The following is a 14,729-nucleotide window of genomic DNA, read 5'->3' as shown; positions in this document are numbered from 1 at the left end:
ATAAAGTGACGGAATTCACCATCTACCATATTTATTTTTTGTAGCACACATTTTCCATTTATTTTTTTTTTTAACTCACACCCACGGTTTACAACATTTACTACATCACCATATTTTATTTAGTCACCCCCACCTTCACCGTGGCCGTAGCCGGAACCCTCACCATGACCATATCCGGAGCCGCCGCCGCCGCCTCCTCCCCACCTCCACCTCCACCTCCACCGCCACCTCCACGCCCTCGTCCTCTCCCAGACCCAGCTCGAGACCTGCGTATGACCCAGCATACGAACCTGCCTCAGAACCTGCTCCTGATCCATAACTGGAAGATGAGGAGGATGAACTGGATGAAGAACTTGAACTGGAGCCAGACCCAGACCCAGACCCGGATCCAGCTCCTGCCCCGGATCCACTTCCACCTCCTATGCCCAACCCCAGCCCCGCTCCAACTCCAAGGCCCAGCCCACCAAGGTCCAGACTCAAGTCCTTCCTCTCAATAACCCTGCTTTCTGATACGAAAGCAGACACGAGAAGAAGCAGAGCGAGCAGAGAGCAAGACCAGGATGCAGAAGCACCCATTGGTAACGAGGAAATAATGAAGGAGAAGGCAAGCTATATAAGGAAGAAGATGATCGATGAAGTTTTGATGGCAAAGTAAGTCAATAAGATCGAGTGAGAGTTTTCTGATGGGGGAGGTGAAGAGTTTTGACCCTATATATATAGTTGGTGAAGGTGTGAGTGGTACATTATTTTATGGGAGATATTAGAAAGTGGAGAATGTGATAGACACAAACTTTGTGGCTGAAACTGCAAGAAGCAGAAGCATATGACTGTGTTGGTGACAAGTGCCCTGCAGGAACCGACCCATTTTATATCCACTCAGGCACTCACGATAGTGGAGAATGAAAAAGCTGTTCACATACATGTTTTTGGTTTGGTATTTGTATTTGCTTTGACTTCAGAGGTTCTTGTTGGTGCCAGCTTTGGGCTAGGGTTTTGCATATAGCACTCACACTCATCTGCAAGAGGCGTGCTGGCTTTTTACTTTTGTATGTTTTATAGATCATTTGTTTATTAGTTTGGTAGTGGCAACATCGACATACCAAATTAACAAGAGGGTTGATTCAATTTCTCAGTTCATAATTTATAAGATTGTAAGTTCAAATTCTATTGCTTATGTGAAAGTTTTGTCGGTGAGTGATTTATAAATACTCCTTCGATCTTTAATATAAGACCCAATTTTTGAGTTAGTTTTGGTCCTAAATATAAGACCATTTCTCATATTTATTAATTTTCTCTAAATTACCCCTATAGATACTCCCTCAACCATAATCAAGTAAAAGAGGGAGATGATGTATTAAGAAAGATGATTATGGTGTTTTAGGAAAAATGTGTCACTTTTCTTGTAATTAACTAACTTACCTAACTTTCTTAATCTAATCAAATTAGTTAAATGAGTTTTATATTAAGAATTGGAGGAGTATCTTTATAAACAATCTCTAAGTTTAGAAGTATATCTGACCTTAGTGAGCTCTGAAGACTCAGCGTACTTAATTTTTTTTTTTTTTGGGTATAAAAAAAAAGGGAAAGAATACTACGAGACAAGTTCGTGAGACTGCAGCTGGGCATGATGAGAAATGAAGGGTTCACGCAGGAAGATGGGTGCCGTACGTGGGAACTTGTGAGCGGCGTAGGTGTGGTTCCTGTTTTTCTGTTGTTGTGGTGGGATTCAATAGTGGGATGATCATCCTATGACTTCACTGTACTTGTTAATGGACGTAACAACTGAAACGTCTTGCCATTAATTATTATGTTGAGGGACTCGTAGCTAGCAAGCTAAGACTAGGCCAAGGGTGAATTATATGTCAATTGTGCACCGCACTTAACTTGCCAGTAGCTACCTACATTCTCCGGCTTCATCATTTTTTTGTTTTGGCCAACGATTCTCCAGCTTCATCGTCATAATGCTATCCTTTTCTGATTCAGGAACTCTCCTCTTCGGCTCTTCCCCCCTCATATTTTTCCTCTTTCTTTTTTTTTTATTAACTATTGAATTAATATTTTAACGGTCATATTTAAATATTTTTAAAATTATTATTAGAGTTTTAAATTATAAAAATAATTAAATAATAAATTACAAATTATATTAAATTTAATTCTAATGGTTTGCAAATGTATTAAATATTTTTAAAATTTTTTATAAAAAATTAAAATCTAAACTGTTAAAATATGTTAATCCAATGGTTATGGGGCAAAAAAAAAAACAGAGAACGGAAGGGGATAGAGAGGGAAGAGGAGAGGTTCGGAACCAATCCTCTTCTCTCATTTAATCTCCACTCTAAAGCCGTTTATCTAATCTTTGCTTCCCCAATTTGATTATCACTTCCTTGAAAACTAGATTCAATTTGATTCTTTTTTACTTCAATAAAAAAAAGGTGAGTCCTTCACATCGCGTAAACTAGATGTTATTTATTTGTCCCCCCCCCCCCCAAAAAAATGCCTTGAAAAATGTCTAGCCTCTAATATGTATATATTATGATCAATATAAATCCACAAATTGCCTTATTTATAACTTCACGAGTGATATAAATATAATTTTTAGTCATAAATATAAGAGTTAATTAGGGGGTTGATTTTGGACCTACATATAAAATCTTAATCAATTTTATTTAAATTAAGTAATTTATCTAACTTCTCTAATTTAAATTAACTAGTTTTCCCATTAGAGACATGGAGATACTGCTTATCTCATTCCACACACTATGCGAAGAAAGGTGTCTGTGCAGGTGAATGAAGAATCGTGGTGGATATAAATTGGCATGGCCCACTGGGCTTAAAGGCCCAACTAAACATGAATAGATGTCATTCGGTCTTCCTATGGTACTTATCGTTTAAACTCAATGGGCTGTTCAAATTTGAAGTTCCCATAAAGCGTTGTTTAGTTTCCTGCACAGAATCATTCGTATTCCGTCCCGAACGACGACTATCTCTCGCTCATTTCTTGATCTCTGACTCTGTTCTCTCTCATGGCGGAGGTGAGCTTGGATTTTCTATGACATTCTTTTCGTTAGTTTCAATTTTTTGTGAATCTTGTCACGGCGGGAAAATTAAAGCTATCAATCTGGATGGTTAGCATTTTAGTCTCGTTTTGCTGTCGGAATTTCATGTTCTAGTCCCTCCTTTCTGATCTCGCTGTTCGTGACTGCGCTTCTTTCCGCTATTGCATTATGAGTTCCGATGTTTGTTGCAATCTAGACTTATTTTGTTTCCTGAATTATTTGATGAATGCTTGTCTCTGATTTATTGGATCCTTTGACCGCGAGCCAATTCTCCCCATGATAAGTTGTGCTGGGAACGTTCTCAAATAGGTCCTAGGTCGTCTGTGCTGCTATGATGCCCAAGCATTGCTTCCTATTAATAACTCTTCTTGTACACAATTTGTTGGAATCCCCTTCTTTCTTCGAAAAGTCCTTGGTTCTACAGGGTGTTTTTTTTTTTTTTTCCTTTCTCGACGCTTGTAAGTTCTTCTAGCATTTGGTGATAAAAGTGCCTTGGCAAGTTTTACTGCAATTTTCAAGACTCTTTTCCCAGATCTTTTTGGGGTACATTTTCATATTGGTTTCATCTATAAGGCTGTTATATCATTGGTCTTTCATAAATTGACTGAATATTGTCTACACTCCTAATCAATTCTTCATTTAGCTTCTGCGAACATCTACTTGGATTGTCGCATGTGGAAGATATATGAGAAGCTGAGGAGTGCTTCTAGTATCTTCATTCATTTATTTGGTTGACAATGATATTGGGGAGGGGGGGACCTTTGTCTTATTGTGTTTCAAACTGAACATCTAATATTAGATATCCTCCAGCGTTCATTTGAAATCTGACTTATCCTGTTTGGTTTTTAACTTCCTATCGTCTTCATTTTTTCCTTATACTATTTGTCTCCTATGTTTTTTCAGATTGAGCTCAAAACAGCGCCTGCTGATTTTCGCTTTCCTACAACCAATCAAACCAGACATTGTTTCACTCGCTATGTTGAGTTTCATAGGTGGGCTTTTCTGACACTTGCTATCTTGCTCAGCAGAACTTGTTTCTAGATTTTGTTCTTGAACTTTAAAGTTCAACTACAGGTGTGTGGCAGCAAAGGGTGAAGGCTCAGGTGATTGTGAAAGATTTGCCAAATATTATCGTTCCCTTTGCCCCAGTGAATGGGTAAGTGGTCCTTAGCTGACTGCTTTTGCTTGAATTGACTGGATTTTTGTGTAAATATGAAGATTGACAATACATTTAAGACATATGCTATTTATGATGGCCAAAGTTTGATTATATATAACCCTTAACGTCAACATCATAAAGTTCTCAAACCATTTGAAATTAAAAGAGTCGTGCATTTTCAAGAAAATTAATGACCTCCTTATGCCTTTGTGTAGTCTCAAGTATTGTTTGTGATTCGCCTTTTCAGACAGCATTTTAATTGTTAGGTATTGTAGAATGTAGATACTGTAATGTAATATTGGTGATTATGTACCTAGCAGCTGAACCTAAATCAGGGATTTAATCTCTTTGGTCTAGCAATTTGACTCTCTGTGTGTGTGTGTGTGTGTTTCAAAATCAATACGTGTCACGTGTATGTAGAGTGCCAATAGATTAGGCTATGCAACTCTTTCCAGCTTGTTACATTGATGGATACTAGTTCGTATATTTAGAGTCATGGTGCTGATATAGATATAAGTCATGGAGACATTCCTTTAGCTCACTTGCTGGGAGTTCTGAGTCTGACAGTTTTCTAGTCAACTTCTGTACATTCTGAACTAGTAGGTACATGTCACATGATGAATTCTGTAATCGTGTTAACAGAATATTGGGCTGGAGGGACATAATGACATGGATGATGGATAGCTGCCTTGGGAAATCTACGCGGGTGAAAAACATGTGGAAGGGAGTTAACCAAGGGAAATCTATGGGAAATTTGTTAGAAAAATGGGAATATAAGTGGGGCTGAGGTGAGGGATAGGCAGAGTTTGGGGTGGTTTGTGGGGAGACCGTTAGGAGGCTCTAATCACTTGAGTTTTATCAATTTTCTGGTTCTGGCGTTCATTATATTGCTTTAATTCTCCATTGCTTGTAAACTGCGAGTCACTTAATTCAGAATTATGACCTCTATCTTTCTCTATAGCTTTCTGCTTCTGTTCTTTCATTCTGTGTTTCTCTCTTGCTGGTTCCTTTCATATCTGGTCTATAAACAAGTTACAGATTACTGAATTACATGAATAAAAGAATTGGTTGAAGACAATAAATGTGTAGAAAACATGCTTTTTTCAAAAATATGCGCTTATGTTTGGAGATGGTGAGTGTTAGGGAATGAGTGGAAAAAGAGATGAATGATGATTGGTGGGAAAAAGAGATGTGAAAGACATGTAATTAATTGGGGGTAAAATTAGGGAAAAGTGAATTAATTTTTCAGACAAGTCCTAAATGTAAGATCTATTTTTTAGTGTGAATTACTCACATTACAAAATAGTTTTTACATTTAGGACTGGAGGAGTAATTTGTATATAGGATCTGAGGGAGTATTAGAAATGATCTAGAACTTTTGAAAGGTAACACATCCCTAAAAGAATGAGTTGGGAACGAAAAAGTTAATTTTTTTCCCCCTCTGCGTGTATCCCTCATAACGTTTTGTTTAGTGAAACGCATAGCCGTTGCTGAAGTCGCGAAACTACAGGATTGCTTAAAACATTCGGTGTTTTGAATGATCAATGCATGTTATCTTCAAGCTTCATGTGCAGATCTTCTTTTCAAAGTTCCTCCCTACTTTGTGGGGCTTAATAATGTATTGCGTTGATATTGATGGCTATCTCACATTGCATAATTCCGAAATAATTTAAATGGTTGAGTGATCTTGTTATTTAATCAAATGTGCGCAGTTGTGTATATATTCAATTAAATGTTAATTTCTTCTACATATTTTTTTTCTGTTCGGATTAAAATGTTGCAGGTTGAAAAGTGGAATGAGCAGAGGGACAATGGAACTTTTCCGGGGCCCCTGTGAGGCATTTTCAGATCCCAGGATACCCTTAAGATTATGCTGGTTGGTTTTGTCTGATAATTTGGTGGACTTAAATGTTAATACGGTCAAGGTTGATCAATAAAGCTTTCTGTATTTTCACTGTTGCAAGTTGACAAACTGTCAAAGCCCCCTTGTTTGAAGTTGATTTGGTTCTGACTAATGGAATTGTTACTTTTGTTTGACACATTTGATTTTTAAGTTTTGCAGCTCCATCCTCATCGTACACACTCCATCCCACGCCCTCTTAAAACCAAAAATTAATATATTACACACGCTTGATAGAAAATTTTTACAGCAGAGCCGAAGTCGTCTTCTGTCGGCAAGACTCAGTAGTAAATGTGAAATTCCTTTGTTGAATTCAGTATTGTTATAAGCAGACTGAATTTTCTCAAAGCGTGCTATTTGATCAAGATTGATGTATTACCACGGTCCTTCCACTTGTGGGATTAAACAGCTAAAAGGATTACTATAATTGTGTTGGATGACTGACTAAGTCATTACCCATATTCACACATTATCCCTACAATGGAGACTTGTCTTCACCACGTATCTAGTGACACTTATCTCTATGGATATGCATAATTAATGACGATGTTGTAGGCCAATTCACAGCTGAACTCCCTAGTCCCCACCACAAATTCATACCATAAGTTTGCTAAAGTTTCTTATTCCTTTATTCTAAACATTGATTTTTACTTGAAGACTACTTATGATTTATTCTTGCTACTTAGAAATCTTTGAAGTTTTGATATTATTTTACATTTACCCATACAAATTTGTTGCTTGGACGATCTTCATATTTTGTCCGGGGGAAAAACTTCAGAGTCCAGATGATTGTATAATTTTTACAGCCGGGGGTTTACCCAACGTCATCGACACATATTGATATGGCTCCCCCCCCCCCCCCAAAAAGAGAATGCTGAAGACGCCCGAATTAAAAAAAGGTTCCAGTGACATCCGCTCATATTAGCTGTAGTTTCATGTCTCTCCTGTCATGATTTTTTGGGTTAGGGTATTGCCCTTTGTTTAGTATTAATAAGAAAATAGTTTTGATTATAACTTGATGGAAAATACTTCTTTGTTTAAGTTTAAACTTACAAACCCTTAAAAGGAGAACACGCTGTTGCTTGAATGTATTTTAAGGAGAAAGTGATATATTTAGAAGAGAATCGTATAGAAAAAGGGTAATTAAAATGTTTAAATACTCCATGGAAAGAGCATGAATGGGAAAGTGCAATGTGGGAGCATCATGAGATGTTTGTCCACTATGACATTAAAGGGAGCAGCGCACGTGTTCCACGATTTGATCCCAGCACCCTCCACCTAAGTCCCTTTCTTCTGCCGCCCCATAATTTGTATCATTGCTTTATCTGTCATCTCACTTTCATTTTACACTTGATGCTGATGCCCATATCATTTGGAATTAATACTAATTAGGCTTAAACACCTTAAATTTTGTTTAGGATTTGTTTGGAATGACTATTGAAGCTTTTAAAAATAACTTTTCGATTGTGATTTATATGATATGAGGTGAGGTAAGTATGTGAGGTTTCAACTTTTGTGAAAATGATTATAAACACTTCAAAAAAAATGTATACAGACAAGCCCTTTAACTGGTTTTTTTTTCCCCACCTGAAAGCTGCTTGACTGGTTGCATATTCGACCCGGTAACTTTTGCATCGGGCACATATTGTTGTGACGCGTATACAACCAATTTATATGATGAATGAGATGGTTTCAGTCCAAAGAAAAAATTTGAGGATTTGCCGAGCCAACTTTCATGTTCGTGGATGGAATTTATTATAATATAAAAATACACACGCACACATGGGGCTCCAAAACTGGCTGCTTAAAAAGGTTTCTTAGACTCAACGTTTCTCCATTTTACGTCTCTCCATGACAAATGAAGAATAAAATAAGGCAATTACGTGCCATGGAAAACCTGTCCGAATTCATTAGTTACTCCATAATTTAAGGAAAATGACAGTTGAGTTCCAAGTTTTCATTTAACAATACTCGTAGTATAGTTAGGCCTTCAAAATTTGTTGAAAGATAAGTTACAAAGTATAATTAATTTATATTGTCACCAATACAAAACTCTTACTTGTATGTCAGAAAATAATCACAGTTAAGTCTTATAATTTATGTAAATTAACTTTTCTTTGTTTGCAAATTAGTCCCTTATACCCAATAACCCAAATAATATTTTTTTGCAAACCATCTCTTCTTTGCACAAACTTAATTTTTTCTTTTATGTGCAACTTATATTTTCTTATGTAATCTATCATCTTAAGAATTATTTACCAATTAATTTTCTTAATGAGAAATTTGTTCTAATTCTAAATACATGAACATATATCATGCTACCTCTAGTTTTATTTATAAGACCTTAGTTATAGACTATAGACAGAGTCTTATAATTAGGAGCAGAGGTTGTGTAAAGCAATTTCATTTGCAACGAGTTGGAGAAATTCGTGAAATGCTTCGTCCTTTGGTTCAATTTAAGATCCAACAACCTTAATTTCTTTGTTTCTTTCTTTTTTTTTGCCAAACGAAGGAGATTTTTTTGGTTGATAATCAATCTTATTTAGCAAAATAATAAAACGATACATAATAAACCACCAAATGATTCCGGGTTAGGACCAAATTAGGGGCTCAAATTTGACAATCTTAAAATGATTTCTAAAAATTTTATTTTTATAAAGTCTCTAGAAACCATTCTAGAATTAAATTCTTGCACGAAATGAGCTAATTGTTCTCATATAAAAAGAAATTCTTTTTATTATTAACCGCCAGAGCTCCAGCTGTTTGCATTGCTAAAGAACTTTTGGACGAGTGAAGTTGGCCAATGCGAGATTTAATCTCACCACCTTTCGACTCTTAAAAAAGTATATATGATACAATTTGATAAAAGAGAATTATCATGTGGTTCTAAGAAATTTAATTATAAAAAAATCTCAATGACAAGTTATTAGTCTGAACTTATTATTATTCTCTTTTCTATAACTTGTCATTGTATGCTCTTTAATTATCAATAAATTTTATAGTAATTAAATTTCTTTCCTAAAACATGATCGTAATTCTCCCTTTAATAACATGGTGAAAAATATTAAAATGACATTCTAATCAGTGACAACTATTTTTTTTAATTTACTATCTTTTAAGATTTTAAGCACTGATCCATCAACTTTTTTTTTTTTTAACGGAAAAAGATTATTGAAAATTTTTTAATAGCACATGAAACTTTTGTCTATCAGTGAACAGAAGGTTACAAAAATCGAAGTTTGTTGAAGTTGTAATTTTTCTTTCTTTCTAATACTTCTACATAAAAAGGTAAAGGTTTATGTTTTGATTAATTTTTGTTTTGATAACTTGAAATATTTTTATTTTCTTTTTGATCAATTCATTTAAACTTTGAATAATGTTTAGATAAATTTATTAATGTTTAAAATGAAACATACATTGTATATCCTTTTACGTATATTATCATGCCAATATTAGACAGTAAATTAATTATGGACGCGCACTAGCTAAAGTGGCTTTCTTTTGTTCTCATGTGTGGAGTTTAAGCAAACGTGTTATGATGATATTAAGTGATGGGGCAGTCAGTGGTCAACCCACTGATAATAACTAAAAAGATCTTTTTACTAATTCTCACATAATTAAATATCTTACCCATACCTACATATGCACACCGGTCACCTTTTCTTTTTTCGGTTTTTGCCCAAATTATGGTCTTGATTAAATTTTAGAGTTACTTTAAATACTTTAAGAACAGAAGCTACTATTTAATTGTATACCGTAAAATTCAGATCTTATAACATCGCAACAAACAATCTAATAAATAAGAAACAACATAAGAGTAGAAACAATCAGATCTAATGAAATTATAAAAAATAAAAAAACCTAGCTGACTTTCCCAGAAATAATATCGATTCATATTGCTTCACACAATAAAATATATTTGTTAGACAAAGTTCAAAATTATTCATTAAATATACAAATAGAGAAAGAATATAAACTTAAAATAAATCTAACGACAATGAAAATGAGTATAGATACTCATCAAAAAACAAAAAGAAGATGAGTACAGATCTAGGTAAATGTGAGTATCTGGATGACAACACAATGAGAGCTTGAGATAGCATGGATCTGGATGTGATGAGCACAAATCTTGACCCAATGAGCATAGATCTAGATGGTGTGAGCATGGATCTCTACTTGATAATCATGGACAAGTCAATGAATCTTAAGAATATGACAAGTACAGAGAAGATAGTGGGCTATAAAGGAGAGGAGCATGAAGAAGAAGTCACAACACAAATGAGAAGATCATGAAGAAGAGGACTAGCATTGAGCTTACTGGTGAATGAAGCATGAAAAAGAGGTTGCGAGGTAACTTAGAAAGATTATGAGATAATGAAGTTTTGTAACATCCTAGGTTTTAATCCTAAGGTTTAGGGGTATATAGGCTTAGTTTTGGATAATTAAGTTGGTTAATTGTTGACCTTTAAGGTTTATTGGAGTTTGGACAGGATAGGTTTAAATTGAAGGTTGAAAAAAAAGAGGAGAAACAGCACTTTGGTGTGAGTTGCGGCGGCAATTTGTGAAAAAACCCACAGCTATTTGGCCAGACCAAGTGATTTTTCCTTATTGTGCGAAGTGCTACGGCAATTGGTAGAAATAGCCACGGTAATTAGTTTTTTTGGATTAGGAGTTTTGAGGATTTTGGAGGCTAGGGTTTATGATTCTTGGAGATATATGATAATAGATAATAATGTGGAGTTTGGAAATGAGTTTTGATAATTGGGTTATGTTAATATGAGTTACAATAAATGTTTAATCGGTTTAGAATATTGATTTAAGTTGATTTTCATATTTAAGTATTTTTTATTATGAACCCTAGATTGTGTGAGACTTTTGATTAATTGGTGTAATTAGAAGTCAATTGAGGATTCTATTGAGTTGTTTCACCCATTGGAATAGTGTTTTGAGTTTTGGGATGGTCAATTTGAAGTTGAATTGAGGATTGGCATAAGCCAAGGGATTTAAATCCCCAATTGTCATTGTTAATCACTTAATTAGTTTGTTAACTAATATGTGGTAAATGTGTGTGATTGTGTAGATTGTTTGTAATTGATGTATTGTGCACAGGACAGCTTGCTATGGTAATTGATCCTATCTAAGGCGAAAGATAACTACTTTTCATTCATTATATATGTTAGTATGTTGTTTGTAAGTAGTTTTATTGTTTTCAAATTATAAATGTTATTTTGGCATATACTTGGGGCTATATTGATATATTGGAAATGACTATATTTTGTGGGATTGACTTTTGAAAATGTAATCCTTGGATTTGCAATAATGTGTTATTACTTTAAATTTTGATTTGGAAATTGATTATAGAATTGAAAATTGACCACTTGTTGGATTTCTTGAGCATGATGTATATGATGAGAATTGGTGAGTGAACTGTATCTATTATTGTCATGTGCTAAGTGTCTCCATCAATACATGACGATTAGCTTGCAGTGCTTCCCCCATAAGAAGAGAATGTCCCCTTTTCTTGTATTCCCCATAGTGAGGGATTGATTTAGGTTTTATCTCCCAAAATGAGAGATTAGCCATTTTAGCTCATACTTCCCACATAGTGAGGGAATGTGGTTATTGGGATTACATTTACATGATAATATTGATGGATTGTTATGAGAATTTAGATTATTGTGTTGAGATATATATATATATATATATATATCTAAACATGTTTTTATATCTGTTTCATTTGACACCTCACAAGGATATGTTAGTATATATGATGAGCTAGACTGTTCGTTATTGAGGCTTTTATCTCACTTCATGATTTAAACTGTTTTCAGGTGAAAGTTCTAGAGGTGCATCGTCAGGGAAGAATCCAAAGGCCTAAGCTTTTACAGTTTCTTGTATTGCTTCTGCTTCTTTTTGTATGTGTTGAAGAAATTGCATATTGCCATATAGGCCTCCTATCTTTTGTATATTCTCTATCGATTAAATATTTATTTATTTAACCTGTAATGGTTTTATTGAATTATGTTTAAGTACTGGTAGTAGGCCAGAGGATTCTGCATGTGACTTTTGTAGATGAATTGTGATTATTTCTAGTACATGTTACGTATTATTTCAGTAATGGGCTCAATATTGTTTTTATATGGGGGGTTTGAAGCTTAGAGGCCTAGTTCAAAGTGTTGATATTTGACAACTGTGTTAATCAGGGGCTGTTTCCTATAACCATGGTTGTAGGGTTGATTCATTTCACAGGTGGTTTTGCCTGTTCTAATTAATCGAAATCTTTTATTCAAGAATGCTTTCAAAAGATGAGTTGAAACCTTTCCACTATAGTAGTTTTATGTAATTGTTTTCATTTTCTACCATAATAGAGTTTTAATTGACCTTCCAGTAAGCAAATCATCGGTTTTAGATGAAAATTTTACAAGTTTGACTCATAAAAAGTAGTCGTAAAAAAAAGTAGATTAAATCTTTAGATTCTAAATCACCTTCTGAAAACTTATAAATATTATTTTTCTGAAAAAAATATTTAAAAAACTTTTTATGCTAGTTGTAATAAATATATGGTGTAAAAATATATTTTAAACTGATTGTAACGGTTTAAAAATTTGCAAATATTATTTTTTAAATACATATTTTTAATACTTTTTATACTGGTTGCACAACCATCCGGTGTAAAAAGTATATTTTACACTAGTTGTATGTAAAACTGGTTTAAAAAATTTATCAATATTTATAGAAATATCACCAGTCAAAATTTTTCTATTGTTGCCGTAGTGAACAGTGCAGGTTAAATGGTATAAAAAAGTTTTTTTTTTTTAGCAGTGTTAGTTGGAATTATCCTAATGCTAGGTTGCTGGAGCCATGCCTTTTCAATTATCATCCATAAAGCAGAGTGCCTTTCTCATCCATCGTCATTGTCGGTGGGACCAGACTTTTTGTTTGTCCCGCTATCCCCCCCCCCCACTCTCTCTCTGTTTTTTTTTTTTTTTTTTAATTAGAGGCGTATGAAACTTCTACTCACGACTAAAGGCCATATCGGGAACAAGTTTTGCAGGTGAAATGGCCAAATTATCCCTGACAACATTAGGAAGATAGCAAATTTGACGAAATAATTGATTTTCTCCACACATTTAATTAAAGTAATATACATTAATAACTAATAAATTTAATTCTAATTTTTTTTTTGCACATCCAACACTTACCATGTTATTGTTGTTTTTTTAGTTATATCCCACATTCTAATTTTATTTATGATTTAAGGTGTTAGATGTATTATTAATATGATTTAAGTACTAAAAGTATAAAAAAATAATATCAATGTATTAACGAAAAATTGGGAAATTGACAAATGAGACTTAAGGACTTTATGCAAATTAACTTCTATTGTGTTCAACTTAATTTTTTTTATATGTAATTTATCTTCTCTTATGTGTAATAATATTTCTTTGAGCGATGTACAACTCTATTTCTTTTTGTACAAATAAAATTTTCTTATGTGCAAGTCATCTTTGTTGTGTATAAACTAATTTCTTATATCCAAATAATGTTCTATACAAACAATCTTTCCTTTGTGCAATTTAATTTCCTTTGTATGCAATTAATCTTCTCTTATGTAATCAATCATTCTAAATCTCATTTACCGATTAAATTTTTAACGAGGGATTTATTCTCAATTTTTTCTAAGATAAAAGCATTGTATGTATCTAAAAAATATGTCGGGTACTACTTTATTATAAATAAATTCCTCCACCATGAATATCATTGGTGCTTGGTTTAGCTTATTATAACCAATTTTGCACGGTATAAAATAAAGCACATAAAAAAAAAGTCTTTTTCCCAAATAAACCCCGCATCGACTTCTGGTCATTAATCGCCCAATAGGAAAATTTCTCCCAGAGAAGAGATATTGGAATCATTAGTTAATTACTGTGAGCTCTCCGAACTCAGTTTAGCATTTGTTTCAAAGGAGTAATTTATTTAAGGGTTAAGGTGCGCCCAGTACCCCCGAAATATTTTTCCAAATACACCCAGTATCCTAAAGTTATTTATGGTGCAATTTTACCCTTGAAGTATTTAAAATGGTACACCCATATCCAATCTTAACATATCGTTTTGTTTGACCGTGAACTAATGACTCAATTTTGGTTTGACCAAAATAATCCTAGCTGGCATGCGTGACAATCAGCTGATGTGGATATTTAGATTTTTTTTTATTTTGTTATGTTTTATCTGAATAGGTTTTCGTTGATGAGCCGCCTTGTTCGGTTCACAGCTTTCGACGGCTCCAACAATCGTCTCTCCGGTCCAACTCCGGCGTCGTTAGCCAACGGCAGCGGCAACTTGCCAAGATTTAAAGCCACGTCTTTCTCAGGAAATAAGGAACACTACTAATGCCTTTTATTGCCACTTAGGAATAAAGGATTGTCCGTTTTAGCTGTTGTGGGGATTGGGTTAGGAAGCGGTCTCGCAAATCTGGTGCTGAGTTTCACCGGAGCTTGTATATGGTTAAAATTTACGGAAGAGAAGATGGCACTTGAAGAAGGAAAAATCTGTCGGCTTATGCCGGATTATTGACCTTGGTGACAATGGCTTCAGAAGCTCCAAGGTATCTTTA

The 14,729-nt window shown here is 34.2% G+C and overlaps 1 protein-coding gene and 1 pseudogene across 1 annotated transcript; one reads left to right on the top strand and one right to left on the bottom strand.

Annotated features, from left to right (window-relative positions):
* Positions 1-104: 104 nt before the first annotated feature.
* Positions 105-679, bottom strand: LOC114732311 (putative glycine-rich cell wall structural protein 1; annotated as a pseudogene).
* A 2,284-nt stretch (positions 680-2,963) lies between these two features.
* LOC114732310 (cytochrome c oxidase subunit 6B-like) lies at positions 2,964-14,469 on the top strand. The gene is made up of 5 exons (XM_028919607.1): positions 2,964-3,032; positions 3,960-4,048; positions 4,131-4,212; positions 11,947-12,030; positions 14,353-14,469. The coding sequence occupies exons 1-5, from the start codon at positions 3,024-3,026 to the stop codon at positions 14,467-14,469; spliced, it is 381 nt and encodes a 126-aa protein (XP_028775440.1). The 5' UTR covers positions 2,964-3,023.
* Positions 14,470-14,729: the final 260 nt, after the last annotated feature.

Source organism: Neltuma alba, unplaced genomic scaffold, assembly GCF_004799145.2.
Source record: "Neltuma alba isolate B1F8T4 unplaced genomic scaffold, ASM479914v2 tig00012899_pilon, whole genome shotgun sequence".
NCBI lineage: Eukaryota > Viridiplantae > Streptophyta > Magnoliopsida > Fabales > Fabaceae > Neltuma > Neltuma alba.
This window is presented reverse-complemented; position numbering and strand designations above follow the sequence as displayed.